General features: G+C 38.0%; 1 protein-coding gene across 7 annotated transcripts in view; it reads left to right on the top strand.

The window, feature by feature from the left end:
* The window catches only part of ROBO1 (roundabout guidance receptor 1), a 994953-nt gene that overhangs the window by 682648 nt on the left and 291728 nt on the right, over positions 1-20577 (top strand). For all 7 annotated transcript variants that reach the window (XM_084802512.1, XM_084802517.1, XM_084802513.1 and 4 more), the window contains one exon: positions 1596-1922. In XM_084802512.1, coding sequence (XP_084658638.1) covers positions 1596-1922 — 327 coding nt within the window. The remainder of the gene's footprint in view (positions 1-1595; positions 1923-20577) is intronic.

The raw sequence follows: 20577 nt of genomic DNA, 5'->3' as shown, positions 1-20577 counted from the left end.
TAAAAAGTTCTTTTTATAGCAAAAACAAGCTTTTGGGGGATTGGGAGATGGCACTGTGGTTAAAAGCACTTGCTGCTCTAGCAGAGGACTTGGGTTTGCTTCTTAGCACCTACATGCGGTTCACAACCATCTATTACTCTTGTTCCGTGAGGTCTAATGCCTTCTGGCCTCTGTGGGTGCCAGGCATGGACGTGCACATGGTGGCAAACACTCATCCACATAAAGTTATGAAAATAACCCACACAATTTTTAAAAAGTCATAACAATATCTAACACATTATATCTTGATTGAAAAATAAAAGGACACCCCCTCAAAAGAAGTTCTTTTCATTTGGGTAGAAGTGTGCATTAATGTATAGAATATATTTATTAAAAAGTTACCTAGTGCTGGCTGTAAAGGGGATTCTGGGACTCTCTGGCATTGACAATAACATCCAAAGACTTATGTAGCTGGTGTTATTCCTCTGTAAAGAGAGGTAATGCTTTGGTTTAGTTTTGTTTGTGGACCTGTTGCTATAATGAGTGATGATGACAAAAGTGGCTTTAGGGAAGAAAGGACTTGGTTGCATCACAATTTCAGGTTACAGTTCATCAAGGCAGAGAAAAAAACATGGCAGGAACGTGTAGCAGATGGTCATGATACATCCATAGTCAAGAGCAGAGAGCCATGGACGAATGCATGCACGCTTGTGCTCAGCTCACTTTTCCTCTTCTTTTTAAAAAAAATTCTATCATATGCTACAGTCTGACCACACTTTGCACTCCCACTTGCCCCTCCACTGCCCTACCCCTCATCCACTCCTCTTCCATTCTTCAGAAAAGGGCAGGCCTCCCAGGGATAGCAACCAGACATGACATGTCAACTTGCAGTTAAGTCCTATTCTTACATTATCAATAATCTCAGGACAAGGAGCTGGTGCCACCATCAATGGGCAGGTCTACCCATATCAATTAATGTAATCAAGATAACCCCACACAGACCTTCCCATGGCCTAACTCAGTCTACAATTCATCGTTGAGATGCCCTTCTTGGATGACTCTTGATTGCATCAAGTTGACATTTGAAACTAGCCATCAAAATGCCATTTGAGGTATAAGAGGACCGTGCCATGGATTCTTCAAGGATTCAGATGCAACATCTGTACAGGCAGAGTTAAGCAAGAGAACTTTCCATGTGCAGGGTCAAAAGCATTCATAAATGGGAGCAGTGGTCAAAGTGGACCCTCAGAGTATTTAAAACCAAGGTTAGGAAGGACATATCCATTCCACGCAATGTTTACAAAGCATGAAAGCCAGTACTTCTGGGTCTTGAGAGATGGCTCAGTGGTTAAGGGCACTGGTTGTTTTCCCAGAAATCCTGAGTTCACTTCCCACCTACCACATGGTAGCTCACAACCATCTATAATGAGATCTGATATCCTCTTCTGTCATGCAGATATATATATATATATATATATATATATATATATATATATATACAGATAGAGCACTCATATAAATAAATAAATCTTTTTTTAAGAGAGAGCCTCTGCTCCTTAAATAAGACCTTTGAGTATTTTCAGTTAATATGAGACATGTGTTCAATTCTTCTTCAGGCTCCCGTCTTCGTCAGGAAGATTTCCCACCTCGCATTGTTGAGCACCCTTCAGACCTGATTGTCTCAAAAGGAGAACCTGCCACTTTGAACTGTAAAGCGGAAGGCCGCCCCACACCGACTATCGAATGGTACAAAGGTGGCGAACGAGTGGAGACAGACAAAGATGACCCTCGCTCACACCGAATGTTGCTGCCAAGTGGATCTTTATTTTTCTTACGTATAGTACATGGACGGAAGAGTAGGCCTGATGAAGGTGTCTACATCTGTGTAGCAAGGAATTACCTTGGAGAGGCTGTGAGCCACAACGCATCGCTGGAGGTAGCTAGTAAGTAAAATGGGCTCTATTTTCTGGGGGATATTGCATGCTGCGATCATGTGTCTTGCCAGTGGCAGTAAGAAATTGGATGCATTAGAGCTTTTGCATGGAGATAGTCTAATTTTGTGTGAGTACAATCTCTCATGTCAGATTTCTTCACTTTTCATCCTATTTGGGTATTCAGTCTAAGTCGAGTTACCCAAAGATAAGGAACTCTTTTCCTGTAGAGTGTCTTCACCATGCGGTTTTATTCCCCTCCATTGTTTGTTCTAGCTATGTTGAATGTATAAGGATTTGTCTGTAAGTAAAGTAGTATGCCATGCAGGGAATTGGATTTGGATGTTTCCTACACTGAAATAGCAGCTGAGCTTGAGGTGAAACAAGTGTATGTTATCCTGATAGCTGTCTTATTTATTACTATATATATAGCACTTTTGAAATGATCTCAAGAGGGATTTGTTGAATAATTAAATTGTTTTGTTTGTACAAAAGGTATATGTTGTACTTGGATATGAATCTGACTTCGCTTATTTCCCATCTATGTTCAGTAGGTAGCTAAAAGTTTCCCTCCCTTGAAAGAATTTTGCTATGTATATATATATAAGAAATCTGTAAGTTATATATACAGATTGGAAAGACAAGTAAGAGTCTCATTATTCACTGGGGACATATATAATTCTTATGTATCTTAATATATGCTTACAGTTTCCTAGGATTACCCATATTTTACCAGGATTTTTGTTCCATTTTTATTTATACAATTTTTCATAATCTTTAAGAAATATTTATGTGTTTTATGTGCACTTGTGTGTAGCTGCATGTATGTCTCTGTGAGGGTGCCAGATCCCTTGGAACTGGACTTACAGACAGTTATGATCTGCCATGTGGGTGCTGGGAATTGAACCCTGGGTCCTCTGGAAGAGCAGCCAGTGCTCTTGACCACTGAGCCATCTCTCCAGCCCCAACTTTTCATAATCTTTACCTATTCACATAGAACCTGGACACATGGAACCATACAGAAATAGTGGTTAAATTTATAAATTAATCACAATATTAATATAGAATCAGCTCCATAATAGTAAAAGGTTTGACAATCCCCCAAAGTTTGTGGTAATCACATTAGATTACCCAAGATGTCTGATATTAAGTGAAAATATAAAATGTAAGTAAATCAAATAAAAATAATCACATTAGACAATGTCAAAACTAGCCTTTCACATGATTTTTGTTGTTATTTGTTTTGTTCTGAGACATGGTTTCACTGTGTACTGCATGTTAGCCTTGAGCTTTCATGTTTCCTGTCTCAATCTCCTGAAATCTGGGGTTACAGGCCTGTGCCACTTTACCCATTTTGCATTATAAAAGTGTTTACATGAAACCCACAGTTATGTTTCTTATTTAAATTCATAAACAACAAACCGAACTGTCCTTTTCTTATTGATTTGCTCGAAGCAAAGGTCTCAGAACTAAATTTATAAGAGGTGTGGAAGCTATTCTCAGAACAGAAAGTGATTACACTTTTATGTTTTAAACTTAAAACATTTAAACTTTAAATGGAATATAATAAAACATTTAAATGTTTTTCTGTTTATAAACGTGCACGTGTTTTGACAGTTATCGTTTGCACCTCTGTAATTTTCATCTTATTTTCATTATAGAATAATTATTTCTCATGGAGGTAACATTAGGTAGGTAACATTCAAAAATAAGTTCAAGGGATCAGAAAAATGGATAGAGAAGATGGAGGTTGTTTCTTAATTGTGTTAAAACAACAACAACAGCAAAGAACCAAAAAAAAAAAAAAAAAGGACCCCCAAAACAAACCAAACTAAACACTGAATGCCAGAAGGAAAACCAAAGGCAATGAAGTGTGTGGCAGCAAAAATAGCAAAGACCATGCATTGTTTCCCTGTTGATTCCTGGCCCACTTTTGCCATTTTCAATATTTAGGAGAAACTTAGAGACTTGATTTGATCAACCTGCCCCTTCTCGAGCTTCCTGTTAAAAACACCTCCAGCTTCACCCTGATTGTCAGGGTAGGCTGCCTGCCTTAGCCTTTAGGTGCCTGGGTTTTTGTTTGTTTTGTTTTGTTCTGCCTGGCTTCTGTGAGTGTACTTTAAAGATAATATCAGTTTCCAGTTAAGCTTTCTATCTAAGTTCAATGTACCATCACCTCGAGAGTCTTAGTAAATATGTCCATGGAAATTGAGACCTAATTCAGAGCCCCTTATACCTAACCCACATATTTCCACACTGTGTTTGTCACTGTGCTCCAAATAAAAGTGAATATCAGAATTTACTGAATGTAATAGAATGAATTTTAAAATGTTGTAAGATAATACTTAGAATAATTCCTATACTTATAAAGAGAGAAATATATAAACATTTTTTTCTCAAATTCAGTATGGTATTAATGGGAGTTTGATATATGTGTCCTCATTAAAGATAATAATTTTCTGAGACTTGAAGAGGTTTGCATAGCATTTAGGCCAAATATTTTTCATACTAGTCTAAATGCAGCCATCAGAAGAAACCCTTGTTTATTGGATAGTACGTTTGCTCTCATCACCCTACCCTGAGAAAGACTTTTGTGTGTTTGTAAAGTTTAGAAACTTATTTAGTAAAAAAAAAAAATCTTCTTTTGCACACTGTAAATTAATGTGTAGCAATTTAATTCATACTATTTTACTCATTTATTTTTGACAATTAGTATTGTTCTTGCCCCATTTTCAGGATGTTTATGTTGTACAACCCAAACCAGCCTCTTTGTATGGTACATAATTGATCAGCTCTGTTGATTGTCAGCCCTACTGTAGTTACAAATAAGCCTGGGAATACTGTTAATGTTTGGCTTTTATTTTTTTTCCTAGAGTGTTCTGTTACTCTTTGTTTTTCTACATGTTTCCTTAGTTTAGGTACCATGAGTAAAATAAGAACTGTGCTTACACTCCCTAAGGCTCCGACAGGAAGCCAGAGACTGCATGTAATTTCACAGTGATGCTGCAGCCTCAGTAACAGCATTAACAGAAGTGTCTTGAGGCAGTGTGGCTCTCACAGAGCAGTTGTTGGTAATGCCTTTCAAAACATTTAATCTGTGTTTTGCTTGTGTTTCAACCAAGTTTTACAGCTGTAACAACAACTGGGGTTCTTGATTCCTAATATTTGTCAGTCCCTTAAACTTAAAAAAAAAATAGAATGCTCCTTTTGTCTTAATGTCTATGTAGAAGTAATAATATTCTTGTTTATTGCACATTGATATTTTTTTGTTAGAGATAATGTAGCTAGAAAACTGCATGGATTGTTTGGTTATCTTTAGGAATGTCTTGTTTTGTTGTCATCTGAATTGCAACGATAAGCAAGAGAAATGATATTTGTAGGCATGCCCTTGTCCTGTAGTGAAAACTGCATTCCCTCTTCTTAAAAACCAAACCAAACATGCAAGCAAAACCCTCAATTGTGATGCAGTTGTACTTACTGTATAGAATTATACAACCTGAAACTTGGAACAAGAAATGCTTGGCAGAGCTTATTTCTAGGATTTATACCAAGAAGTTTGGAAACTTCTGCTTTGCAAGTGAAAGGAGCCTTTAGTACCAGGTGTATTTTCCTAAATTGTCTTTCAGTTATTATTTTCTGAAGAGTGGGAATAATATGTGGCTGATAAATCTAAACAGATCAAGTAATTTGAAGATATTATCTTTTATGATTTATGAAAACTCCTATGTGTCTCAGTCCGTTTCAACACTAGCTGTTTAGAGTGGTCTTCCTGCCAGCCACATTTTCTAGCTTGTGATGAATTATACTATTGTAGAGTTTAAGGAATGTTTTAAGGAACTGCTTATTTATCTGTTCTTCTATGCTCAAAATTATTTTGTGCCCCATATAAATTGGTAGCACAATTCTTTGATACAAGTTATGTTTAACAAGCGCTTTGAGCTTGGGTTATTACTCTGACTTTTAAGAAAAAATTAATTTGAACCTTGCCCCTCGTGGGTCCCACTGTAGAACATGGCTCTCGATGTCATCTGTGAAGCAGGGAGCAGTCGGCATATGGTTATTTGCTTCCTATTTAAGCTGTTTTCTCCTGAGGAAGAGACATTCCCTCAGGACCTGGCAGACATCTGCTCACTATCTTAGTAACAAAACTAGAGGAGTACTCTATTGCTCAGAAAATAATCATCGTATCAACTAATCAACGACAGTCTTTTTCCATTTTATTAACTGCATTTCTGAAAACAAGACTTTGAGGTAAAATGCATGTCAAAGAAATGTTTTCTACTCCTTTTAGTATGTTATAGTCTTTTGATACTATTAATAAATAATACTTCCCGAAGCAATTTAGAATCACAACTGTCTAATTTTCTTCATTTAAATAGAATAGGAAGGCAAGGCAAAGCAAGTTAACCTTATATGTAAAATAGACATAAGTATTGGCAATAGAATAATATATTTACAAAATACATTCCATGAGAGATGGAAATGTTCCTCTAGGAGTCCAAATGGTTCTGGTGATATTGAATGGGGGAAATCTGCCACATTTATTTTATTTATATTGAGACTGTGTTTCACTGTAGTTTTGGAACTTACTATATACACTAAGCTGGTCTTGAACTCAGATCCACCTGTCTCTGCTTGCCAGGTTCTTAGATTAAAGGAATGTACCAGCATTCCTGACTATAAAATAAGCCAGTTATAAACATGTCATCGAGAGGCCTCTGTGTATTAATAGGACAGAAACAAGAGAATTTTGTTCAGTAATCAGAACCTCAGGTCCTTCCATTCAACCTAGATGCCTCTTAATAAAACACATATAAAATATTTGCACTTTTGAGCTTTGTGCTTTTAAGAGTCATTATGAGGCAGAGAGGTAGACTCAGATGTCAGTCATGATGAACTCAGTAGAGTAGGACGTTTAACAGGTATTTCAGGAGGAAAGGGCTGAGTTTGCCAAGAATTCCATGTTGACTAGTATTAATTGTCATGTTATGGTCTACCTGAAGACTACTCTTCAACAACAGGTTATCAGCTCAAATACATAGTGGACTTCTTGACTTACAAAACTCTGTCATTGTTTTCATTTCATATATCAACCTTTCCATATATATCTTTGATTCAGGGCATGTTAGAGGTTATCTTTAGTCCGAATCACAGGTTAAAGAAGATGATTTTTTTTTAAAGTCTTAAAGTAAGAAAACCTAACCAACCAAACAAAAATGTATAAAATTCTATTTTATATTTTTTTTAATAAAAATAATAAGTGCTCATTAAAGAACACATCTTTGTATATTTTTTGTATTCATTTTGTGTTCACATGTGCATGCCACAGCGAGCTCCTGATAGGGCTGGACATAGGAGAGCCTGCTATGTGGTCTTGGGCATGGAGCTCACGTCATCCATCAGGCTTGGCAAAGGGGAACCTTTACTCACGGAAGCATCTTTCAAGGACACAGAAACAAGACTGCTTAGTCTTCAAATTTTACTCCCAAAATTTACTACAGTTGAAATCTCAGTGAATAGACTTGCATTATGTAGATAACGGTCGTATAATCAGATACTCTATATAGAATTTTATTTATGATTCAATATTATCTGTCATAATACTCCATTTCCTTTTATCTTTCTTTCTTTCTTTTTTTTGTGTTCCCTTTTTTGGATTACACTAGGCAAACACTCTCCCACCGAGCCACAACCTAAGCCCTCAGTCCTTTCTCCCACAACTCCAGCAGACTTTAAGTATATTGAAACAGATAGGACGTGAGCATAGATGACAGTTAAGTTAGATTTCTGGACAGAATGTTCGAAAGCCGCCACCAACTGAATGTTAGTCCATATACTGACTTGGAGCAGAGTCAACACAGTCATCCTGGGTACTGGTGACATATTCCCTTATGAGTCTCCTGAATCACCCCATTTCATCAATGGGATGATATGTGTACATGCTGAAATGTCTGAAGATAACTATTTCAATGATAGTTGATACATAGACATGAAGCCCCTGGAGGTTTTCAGAATCAAGCCACGTTTACTTATTTATGTGAAATTCTTGGTGAGATCTCATTGTAGCAACAGCACTGCCTTTAAAAGCTAGCAAGACAAAAGGAGGATCGTGTTATCTCCCGGAGCTTATAGAATAACTCTCTCTCTTTTTAAAGTCCTTGTCATTTGCTGATGATTTAAGGGCTGGAACTCATTCTTACATGTTTAAAATGACTTGCGGTCATTGGTGTTCATTTCAAAACATTTCTTGCAGAACACGTTTATTTACTATGGGCATACTTTCTTAGTATAATTAATTTTAATCAAATAGAACATACCTGAATCAAGCCTGTCATTACTTAGCAGCTGAAATTGTTTTATCTATAAATTTGTCAAGTTAAAATACCGCATGGTTAAATGTCTTTGTGCAATAAAGTTCTTCTGTCTGTTACTCCACAGAGGCAACTTTTCGTAATGTTGTATTTTAAAAGCAAGTTAAATGTAAAAGTGTAGAGAACATATAGCTAAAGTATAGGCTATTAAAACATTTTTTCTTAAATATTTTTCTAATCATTCTTACAAGCTCTAGCCCTTTCCTGGTGAATAAAAAAATTAATAATTAAAAACTGCAAAACAAATCATGTGTTAATCATGACAGGAGAAGGGACTGAGTTGAGAATACACAACTAGCCATACAAACAAATGCTCTGCTTAATTGTGAAAAATGTCACAATGGAGAGAAAGAAGAGCGGAGTGCTGAGTTCAATGAGGGTATTATTGAAAGGAAAAAAACTATTTCAAACTAAATGAAGAGTATATCTGAAGATCCATGAGAACATGATAAACTTGGACATACTTTAGAAAATAATACATTCTTAGTCTACTGTATGCGTAAGAAAAATGGATACGGGGTGGTCAGGGCTATGAAACGCAGACTTTATAGCCTCAGTAAGGACGCTCCATGTTCAATGGAAGAATGCCACAGAAGCTGTGATAATGCTAGCGGTGACTTAATCTGATTGGCAGTTTTATAGACATCACCTGTGTGGTTCCTGAGAATACCTGGTGTATAGGCTGGGTTAGAAAATGATTAGAGGAGATCAGTTAGGGTGCTTGTAGAAGTGTTGACAGTTGGAAAATGGTGGTAGGAGATGAGGGGAAAAGGGAGGGTTTGATTTGCACTTTGGAGGGGGAAATAGAAGCTAAGAATTTATAAGAGATGCAGTTACCAGGGATTATAAAGCAAGAACGAGTCTATGGTTGTGCAAGTGTCATTGGCAGTTGGACTGCAGCTTGATAGTTTGATGGTTCCCAGTGATTAGTATGACCATCACAATCCTAAAACATTGCAGTTACTTATCTGAAATATCACAATTGCCCCTTATTTTACTGGTCACTGACTCAGTGTACCTGCGCTCCAGCCCTCTACTTGTCTTGTGCTCAGCCCTGGCTTGGAATGCTCCTGTCGCGTGCAGCACAGGTGTTCAACCCCCTGCCTCAGAGTGGAAATTTATCCTCAGTACCAAGTGTCATCCGTGGCCCCAATGAATCTACCATGTAACTCAGATGTGTTGTAGTTCATTTATAATGAGAATGGTGAAGCATCCAAACACCACTTCAAGGAAGGAGCTACACTTTTCACTTGCTTCTCAGCCAGAAATTTTGTAAATTTCAAACCCTGTGCAATCTCAAACACTGCATTGCAAGCACAGTGCCTACAATGTGGGCTCCTTGTGATTGGGTAACTATTCACAATATTCACCGTATGGAATTGACTGGATATCTGCATCAACCAGCGTTCTAAAATGATAAAATTAAAAGATAGAAAGATTTAATGTATGTGCTCCACAGTGCCATGAATTTCTTTGGTTTTCTCAGTTTGGGTCTCTGGTGAGGCAGTACATAGCAGAGAACAGTTGAATAAGCAGTTACCTTGTGTCAGATAGAAACAAAAAGAGAAAACAAAGGGTCAAGATCACTTTCAAGGGAATCAGACCCCAATAATCTCACTTTCATTCCCTGGGCCCCATATCCTAAAGTTTCTACCATCTCCTACCATAGGCTGCTAAGTAGTCAGTGGGACACACTGGCTATCTAGGCAGTATCCATCCATGCCTTAAAGGACCAGGTGGAGGTGCTATGTGAATGAAATTTTGTCCTTTGCAGGACGCTGTACTGTAGGTCATCACGCTTAGTGAAATAAACAGACACACAATGGTGAGCATCATGTGGTTTCACTCATTTGTTAAAATGATGAAGTTAATCTCATTAAGGAAGCCTGTCTTAGCAACTTTTCAATTGCTTGGAAAGGGACACCATACCAAGCCAGCATATCAACTAAAGTGTTTGATTGGGGCCTGGCTTACAATTTCAGAGGGTGAGTCCATGACCCTCATGTCAGGTAGCACAGTTGCAGGCAAGCAGGCATAGTGCTGGAGGAGGATGTGTGAGTTGGAGGCAGAAGGTGAGAGACTGACCTGGCACAAGCTTCTGAAACCCCAAAGCATACCCCCGTATCTCCTTCCACAAGGCCGCACCTTCTCTAAGAAGGCCACATCTCCTATTTTTCCCAAAATAGTTCCACCAATTAGGGACCATTAATGACCATTAGAATACATTAGTCAACAGGGACCATTCCCATTCATACAGTCACATCACCGAAACAAAGCCAGCCAGGGAAAATTAACTGCCTTGTACAATACAGTAGGGTACCACCTGGACACAGTGACTCGAGTGTATGTCCATATTACTGGAAGAGCATGCAAGTTCCCAACACAGGGAAAGGTTCGTGTTTCAGGTTCAGGACGTGCTTAACACACTGATTTTACCACTACCTGTTTTACACACACCTGTGGCAAATTGATATATAGCTAGTGTGTCAAAAAGATGGGTAAATATGAAGTTTCAATAAAATGTTCGTAATTATGACTGTGTCTCTGGGATCAAGCCCAGTAAGTGCCTCACATGTCCTACAAAAATATCTGGCTCTCAACTCTCTCTCTACCTCTCAATAAAATTTGTTTAAAATGTATTTGCAAGATATTATTTTCCTAGAAAAAAATTTTCTTATTCAAACTTCTGGAATGATTAAATGTCTTTTGGATACATATAACAGGCAAGGACTTTAGTTAACAATTAATACAAAAGCCCAAGGAATTTATTCTTATGCTCTGGTGTGTAGTAACCTCCTTTAGGGAAGGTAGACAGACTCTAATGACTACTAAATAGAAAATGAAGAGGATTAAGCTCTCTGATTGGTATAAAATGGTTCCTGTGTTGACAGTACCCAATTTTCGTGAGGCTTTTTGGGTACTTTATGTGTGTAAAATAGCACTTAGAAATCTTGCAGCCTTCCCCACCCCCTACCCAATGAAGTCAGTGATTATTTTGTACAACATTGTGACTCATTGTCTTTTGCTTTGGCTGTATATGCTGACTTAAGAACTTCTATAATAGTCAAGGAGTTCTCTTTAATAAAGCAGATTTAATGAAGAATCTAAGGAAGATCTCAGTACAGTAATGTTTTCTATCTCATATAATTCAGCTTAGGTTTGTGGCAAATGAAACAAGAAATGAAGGAAAAAATGAGAATGATTAAGATAAGCCATAAATGGAAAATAGAAATCTAGAAGCCACAGTATATATAAAAATGGTAGAAACATGTATGATAGTCATTCTGAGTCTGCACAACAGTGAGGATGAACAGCATCAGGCCAGAGAAAGCCTGCAAACCTGAGGCAGAACGTGGAGCCCTCCTTCACAGACTATGGACCATGGGTAAGCATCAAGATTTCCAAATGCTGGGTTCCATTTGGACAGGCCCGTGTTTTACCACTTACAGTGTGAATCATATTACATTCAAGATGGAGACACTCTGGTGTGCGTTAGCATTAATTTATCCAGCACGTTTCATTTTGAAATGTAAACAAAATTTGAGAAAAAATCAAGCTGGATTTTCTCACTGAAGTTCAGAGTTCTTGTCCTTTCCTGGACTCACAAATGCGCCTTGGGAATGTTAGCACAGTGTAGTGGAGTTTTACACATGAGTTAGGCATGATGATGACGCAAGCCTTTAGTCCCAGCACTCAGGAATGCAGAGGCAGGTGGATCGCTGGGAGTTTAAGGCCAGCCTGGCCTATAAAGCAAGTCCAGGACAACCAAGGTTACGCAGAGAAACCTATATGATTTAATAATATAAAAGAGAAATGACAGCAGGGATAAATGCATTTCTTGGACAGGAAATTCTCTTCCTTTATCAGTGTGGTAGACTTTTGAGAGAAGGCTTTATCTGAGCTAAAGCAGTGAGGATTGGGAGGAGGTAGAGGAGTGAGGAAGAGACAGGAGAGACAGGACATTATGGGCCACAAATAGCAACCCTTGGAAAGAAAAGTTCAGGCAGGATGTAGAGGGAGGTGATTAGAGTAACAAGGAGAGGGTGCAGGATGCAGGCGAATGAAACAGATGCAGCAACTCCAAGAATGGACGACAAGCAACAGCAGGGAGTAGGGGAGCAGAAACAGGAGCAAGTAAGAGGGGACAGATGAAATGGGCATTAGGCTGAGAAGTGTGGAAAAAGATACTTTCTTGGATAAGTAAGGACAAATAGTGTTTACTATACAAAATGTTTATAAATAAATATGAGGCAATTACAACTAGTGGGATGTTAATCAGACTAGACTATTCCATGTTTTATTATTAATGTTTAGCAAGGAAAGTAATATCTGCAAAATGTCAAGTGCTGTTAGTAAGTTCATGACCGTCGGTATTTGCTTAACATATCCAAAAGTGAAATACTAGGTTCTCTTGTTTACTTTAAATTTATTTAAATCCAAATTCTGGTAAAAGTAGCTTTTATTAATGAAAATGGAAACATATTAGTAGGGTCACTTGGAAGCCATTTAATCGCTCCCTCTAACTTTTAAATTAACATGGCTAAAAATGATTTGTTGTAGTAAAAAGAGGCACAGAATAAAAGATTATCCAGTCACTGTCGTTAATATTACTGTTACACACTATGTTAACAAGAAGTTATTAGTTAATTTGCTTTAATCCTATGATATTGCCTAAATCGCTCATTCATTTTCATTCTGATTATAGAGAGAAGCTGTTTTTAAAAATATGGTAGCTCATGTGTTTGAAGTTGGCCATTAAGTGGGCCCTAATTTTTAATAAAGTGGATCTGATGTTTAAGCAGTTAAGTAAAATAAAGCAGTTTCTATTCAGCTCCTTAGTCTCTAAAGGAGAAATGTAGCCTTTGTCACATTTTGAGTTGTGTCGTGTTTAACCTAGCTTGAAATTGAAGCTTTAATAGTGCATATGACATTTTACACTTGTCAAGAGAAATAAAGGTTTATGATCGAGATAGTTAGTATTCCTCAGTGAGGACATTTCAAACCTTATCCAGTCAACCTTGGAAAAAAATTAAAATAAAAGCCAAGGAGTTAAAAACCAAGTAGGAAAAGACAGTTCCCTTGCCAAACAGGATTTAAATTCTGTCTCAAGGTGTCTCTGTTCAGTACCTGTGGTCTTCTCTGGGTAATATTGTACTATATTTAGTGTAAGTCCTATTGAGGTACTGTTTGTAAAATTCTTACTCCATTCAAACACCAGAAAAGCAGAATAGGAGCCCACACTTTAGGTAAAAGGAGACTGAGAATATTTTGATTATATTAACTTAATATTGCTGTTGTTTCCCCAAGTGACTTCTTGGTTTTCAAATGGAAGGGCACTTCATGTTGTAGCTTTATTGAGCCTTGCTTACAGAGTTTCTCGGAATATTTGACTTTCCCTTGAGATCTGCCTCCAGAAAGAGCAAGAGAAAGAAAACAGCAGTAGTGAAAACATGAGGGTGGAGGTGGGATATTTGCGTGGCCTGTGGGTTGAGAACTTGTAGGCACTTCTTTTCCTCCCTCTTTTTCTTTTATTCAAAGCAGGTGAAGAACCTCAGATTGTGAGTTGAATCGGTTGCATTAGTGGACCATAGACCAATTTTTTTCCTTTTCTTCCTTTTTAAGTTCTGATTACCACTAAAGTCTCTTCACAGTCTTGCATGAATAGATTCTCTCAAAACTACATCTTTGTGATTCTTCTAGCTGCCCCAGTTTTAATGACCAAGAGTGCATTTCTATGATCTATTTAAAGAAGACATTGCTGTTTTCTATGTTTTAAAATTATTTTTATATTATTTGTATGGGTGCTCTGCCTGCATGTATATCTATCTGTGCATCACATGGATACCCAGTGTCCATGGATGCCCAGGCGAGGATGTAGGATCCGTGGACCTGGAGTTACAGAGGCTTATGAGCCGTATGTGGGCTCTGAATTGAACTTGGATCCTCTGGAAGAGCAGCTAGGGCTCCTCACTGCTCTGCCATCTCTGCAGCGCCTTGTATTGCTTCATAACCCTGTAGAAGACTTTATGGAAACTCTTCAGAGGTGGTGAAAGTCATCTTGTCATTATGCTAAAACAAGTGCTTGTTTTCAAGAACCGGATGAACGCTTGCTTAACAGTGTTGCAACCTTACTGAGGTTATTCAATATCTCTGTGCAAAGCACTACTTTTCCTTACCCTACAGAGGCGTTGGGAGCTCCTGTCGAGTATCTGAAAACTCTGCTGCAGACACAGGTGTTGAAGGCTTGGGCTCCAGGCCTGTCACACTGTTCCTAAGAGATGGATTATTAAGGAAGTAGAGCCCCGTGGAAGGATGGTAGATAAGTTCAAGTGACTTTGTATGTTACTTTGTATGTTACAGCTGTTAGACCTTTCTAATGCTATAACCCTTTAATACATTTACTGTGGTGTTAACCCCCAAACATAAAAATTATTTTGTTGCCCCTTCATAACTGTAATTCTGATACTGCTGTGAATTGTAGTATAAATATCTGATTACAGAATATCAGATACAGGCCCCCTGTGAAAGGACGCAACCCCAAGTGCTTGAGAACCACTGGTATGTGGGCCCACAACTCTTGCTTCCTTTTTTATATTTCTGGTTGCTATGGGGTATATAGCATCCCAATGTACTGTACAGCTATGAGCCCAACGAACCAGAACAGAACACAGATAAAGCCTTTGGAACCAAGAGCCCAAATAAGACATTCTCCATTTTTAAAATATCAGTGCCTCAGGTTCCTTTTCATAATGATAGCTGAAAAACATAGAAGTATTACATAACACGATGTATATAAAGGGTTTTGAATTGTGCCTACTGGATAGCTAAGGAATAGCCATTGTACCATCTGCTATTTGCCATGCCAATACATATTAAAAAGTGGATTTCTGAAAATTTGTTTTTTTTTTTTTTGGTTTGTTTTTGTTTTTTGTTTGTTTTTGTTTTTTGTTTTTGTTTTTTGTTTTTGTTGTTGTTGTTGTTGTTTTTTTTTTTTTGAGACAGGATTTCTCTGTGTAATAGCCTTGGCTGTCCTGGAACTCTCCTTATAGACCAGGCTGGCCTCAAACTCACAGAGCTCCACCCACCTCTGCCTCCTGAGTGTTGGGATTTCTGAAATCTTAACGCTACCCAAGGATAGAAGGCAAACTTAGAAGTCTTAACGCCTTATATGGCTGCATGTGAAATGACCTCTAATATTCCACCAGTACTAGCCATCTTCTCACAAACAACAAGATTTAAAATCTGGACAAATAGTTGTCAAGCTATATATATATATATGCCTCATTTATCAGTATATAGTCTACAGACAAAAGTCTACTTTTTGGTTTTACAAGTCTGTTGTTACTGGCACGGTTCACATTTCAGTATTTCTTTGTGCTCCATCTCAAAGTAGGATCCAATAAATTGTTCCTTGGAGCATTAGATAAATTGGGAAATATTTCTATAAACAAAGTTTTAATAATACCTCCTATGGGGTAGGATTTCGGGGTGTAGTATTGATGAATATTACTGTTAGTTACTTTTCTTCTTGTTGTGACCAAAAGAACTAAGGGAGAAAAGAGTTACTTTGGCCCAGTGCTTGAGAGCCCAGCATATACTGGCAATGAAAATCATTAGCTAGTACTCCTTACCCCTGACGGGGAGGAAGCAGAGAACAGAGCTTGCTGGCACTCATCTGGCTGCTTCCTTCACCCCTTTACATTCAGCCTGAGACCGCAGATCTAGTGACTGTGCTGCCTGCATCCAGCATAAGTCTTCCCACCTCACTTTAAACCGATTTCAGAAATAATCTCAAAGGTATATTCCAGAGGTGTGTTTCCTAGGTGATTCAGATCCAGTCAGGTTGACAACGAGGAGTAGCCATTCAATAGTTCACGGCTACTAAAAACATGTAGAGGATTTAAACATGTGTAGAGGGGTCCCAAAAGCAATTAGTCATCTCTTGTCTTCTCACAATGCTCTGGGTGACAGTGGGAGAAGGAAAGTCCCTGTGTAGTGCAAGTTTGGAAATATGGTGCTCATCATCATCCTGTTGTCCTGAGAATGGTCTGCTTCCATCTGGACTTCTGAGAAGTTTCCTTTGCTCCATCAGCAGAGTGTGTGTGTGTGTGTGTGTGTGTGTGTGTGTGTGTGTGTGTGTGTGTGTGTGTGTCTACATTTGTGGTCTGTATATGATGTGTATGCCAGATGGGTGCCTCTATGTGTGCTTGTGGAGGCCAGTCGTCAACCCTGGATGGTGCTCTTCAGGAGCTGTTTATCCTGCTTGTTTTTGTTTTTTTATCTACTTTTGAGATAGGGTTATCTTTTGTTTTTGTTTTTCTCCCAAAGACAGGGTTTCTCTGTGTATCCCTGAACTTACTCTGTAGACCTGGCTGGTGTTCAACTCGGAGATCCACCAGTCTCTGCCTCCCAAGTGCTGTGATTAAAGGCGTGTTCATGAGATAGGGTTTCTTACTGGGACCGGTAGCTTACAGATTTAACTAGGCTAGTTGTCAGCACATTACATGGATGTACCTGCCTCCACTTCCCTAGCGCTAGGTCTGACAGTGTTCACCAACGTATATTGCTTTGTATGTAGACAGTGGTGACCCAACTCAGGTCCTCATGCTTCTGTGGCAGGGACCTTGCCAATGGAGTTATCGCTCCATCTCCTTTAGTATCTTGAAGAGCATACTGGAGTCTTACTCCAGATCCCAACATGGACAGTTCAGAGGAGGTGTTATATTGGTACTGACCATATCATAAGGGCCTTATTGCCTTGACTTCTAGTTTCTAACTTTGTCTTTTATAATAGGCATGATTTACTTCTTGGGAGCACTTGGCCTTATTTGTGAAATACTCTCTTTTCCGTCATGTCGTGGCTTTGCCAAGAGTGTTTCTTGCTGCATATAACCTAAGCTCAGCAGTTAAGTTTAAAGCTAGTCTTAAAAGATGGGTCATGCAGAGAAAGCACAGTAGGTCTCACGACTTTCTTCTTATTTATGTGGCTGACTCATTTTTTTCTCTAAGGATTAAATGACCAAGGCCAACAGCAATAAGCATTTATTATAGGAAATTTGTCTTTTGCTTTTGAATTACCTTGTATGACCAGAAACACCTCTTTAGGTTCATGTACTCAGTTTGTCTTTACTTTCCACAATGTTCTTTTACCCATGGCTTTGATCTCCCATCTCATCTGCATTTGGAAAGACTGGTGGCCCCTCCAGGTCACCTATTTTGATGTTTATCATTTACTTTTCTTTACTTTCTTTCTTCTTTGAAAACTTTGATGATTAATTACCAGCCAACCTACACGTCAAACCAGAAAGCTGATATTGATTCTTCGCGTCGTCCAGTTCTCCATCTCCCTATGTCTGTTTGAGAACAGGTTGATATTTTTCCTAAGTAGCTTTAGAATCTTTCCACTCAACCCCATTGCCTTTGATAGCTTCCAAGTTATCATCAATATCACTTCTCGTTGGAATGTCTGCAATAATCCTCTATAGTTGAAAACAAGTACATGTGTCTAGATTGTTCATTCAGAGGTTTTTACTTCTTTTTAAAGCTTAAATTCTTTAACACGATTTGCAAGGATCTGTGTAATCTTGGCATGGTGGCTTAGAACTCAACTCCCATCCCTTTGATCTGGAAGGAACTATTTATTGCTTCAGAGCTGAGCCATGGCTTCCTCCAGAGTTCCTTTTCTGTAAACCTCCATTTCTGCCCCCAACACATGTCAAGGTTAACCTTCCTGGCACAGCCCTGTATTGCTTTCTCACGGTATGTAACCCTTATTGTGGTTAAGTCTTTAGTTGTCTGTAATTCCTGTTTAATGTATGTGTACCTTGTAGGTCTTAGGGTGGTCACAATGGATGTATTGTTACTGAATCTTTGTCAGTAAAGATCCTATAAAAGGATCCTTTCCAGGCAACGACAAAGAAAGGCAGTGTGTACTTTGTGTTGAAAGGGGCTCAGGTAAAGTGTACATATTTGTTTCTCAAAGAATGGAGAAATTGTACAAAAATTACCCTGGTTTTTTCATGATCTCGGCCGTATGCCTCTGACTTTCTAGAACTTTTCTATAATCAACTCTAATAAGAGGTCCTGTTTGTGATTATACAACTCTGTTAGTCAGTCTCTCTCTCTCTCTCTCTCTCTCTCTCTCTCTCTCTCTCTCTCTCTCTCTCTCTCTGTGTGTGTGTGTGTGTGTGTGTGTGTCTTGCTATGTTGTCTCAAATTTGTAGACCTTCAGACTCAGCCTTTCAAGTACGGGGATTTCCGATGCTGCCATCACACCCAGTCTAAGCATTTCCAAGACCTTCAGAGTACATGCAACATGTAACTACTGGTGGCTCAGTGCATGCTTTCCTACCTTAGCAACCATGCTGCTGTAATCGTGTTGCTAAGCTTATCATAGTTGGTAGGTCAGGTGTATTAAACGTATTTTACCTTGAAGTATTTTCAATCTAATGGGAGCGTATTTGGCGCAACTCATCTGTTTTAATTACTTTCTTGTATTTGTGAACACAATTCTTGACAGCAACGAGGCAGAAATTACTTATTTGGGCTCACTGTTTCTTACGAATTCAGCCTATCATAGTAGGGAATACATGGGGAGCGACTCAGGTTGCATCACCCAAAGTGAGAAAGGTTTATAGGTCCTCAGTGACCCACCCCTCCAGCCACCTCTTCCTATCCTGCCACGATTTCCACAACTCTCCATAGTAATATCAGCAGCCATGGACCTGCATTTAAGAGCTGTGCCTATGGGGAATTTTCATATTTAATCTGTAACATAATAACTTAATTCAGTATTATTTATTTAATCTAATAATCCCATACTTACTTCAAATTATAAAATTCTGTGTTATCTCAATTTGAATGAAACCTTTTGAACTTATACTAAAAATATACTATGTAAGTATTAAAAAAGAAATATGTATTTATATGTACTGATATAAATAGCTAAGCATCATGTTTCCCCTAAATTGTTGAATAAAATATGCAAGAAAAATCCATTAATGTTCATAGTATAAGTCTGAAGTAAGAAAGATTCTCAATACTTATTTTAGTAATTAATATGTTCCATTTGAGTTTTAGTAAATAGACTAAAATTAAAACTTTATCATTAAAAGAGTTTAATATAAATAAGCTATATTTTCATATTTACAAATGTGTTAACCATTTAAAAATTAAAAATGTTCCTTCATTTTAGTACATTCTTTTCCTTTTCCTTAAATGAGGCATGGTCTTTGGTACTGATGCCAGTTTCACTGACTGATTCTCTTGTGTTTTCCTGATATCCATTGTGTAAGGTAGGACATTTAGCTTTACTTAATGGAGGTAGGTAAGAAAGAAAGGTAATTTGACTGAGGTAGTTCTATTTGTCAAGATGTTTAGTTGCTGACAACACACACGGAAATGGGTTTATATTCCTTGTACAGATTTATTTTCAGTTCCTTTTTTTGGGGGGGTGGAGTTTTTAGAATGCCAGATGCAAACATTCCTTGGGTATTGGAAAATTGGGTTGGAGCATATGATTTATTCATGACATTTTGGTTGCAGAAAATACGAACAAGGAATCCACATCCCTCTAACCTTGCCCTGAAATACTGCAATTACTGAGATAATTAGCTCAATGTTATTATAGATTATTTTTTCTTATAAATAATTTATAGTGCAGTTCACTCTCATCCTTTAAAATGGCAGAGCATGAAATTGATTAGTTATAATTGTACATCTGATTAATATTTAATTCAAATTATGTTATAGCTTTGTTTAGATGCTACTTTCTCACATTGTAGGATGCTGACTGTGTATTTTAAATTTTGATGTGTGTGTGTGTTTTCATACAAATATTTTAAATTCTAAAGTACCATTTCTCTAGAGATACACAGAATATTTTACACTGTTTGAATATATGGAGTCACACATATTTAATAAAATATACAAAATATATAAAAACCGAATTATATGTATAGACATATGTATAATTCTTGGGAGTGGCTCACTAACAGAATTGACTGAGTTTAACTACTGGTTTTTCTTCTGAGTTCAGTCATCTCTGTATATTATTAAAATGCTGTGTCACATAGAATAGCTGTTAATGAAGGTCCTAGCCAGTTTGAGGGAGTTGGCATTAACCTCTGAAAGTAAGTCCAGGAGGGCCTGTTTTAAAGATGACTGTGTGTATCTCAGAGGAAGTGGGTTATCAGTTTGTGACTGATGCTGCAGTGGCACAGGTGCTCCCATTGGTGAGGGGCAGAGGCACTAGAGACTGGGCCACAGTTCTTAGGAGGCTTGTTTTGGGGAGCTGG

The sequence above is a fragment of the Acomys minous genome (genome assembly GCF_964271855.1).
Source record: "Acomys minous genome assembly, chromosome: 11".
NCBI lineage: Eukaryota > Metazoa > Chordata > Mammalia > Rodentia > Muridae > Acomys > Acomys minous.
This window is presented reverse-complemented; position numbering and strand designations above follow the sequence as displayed.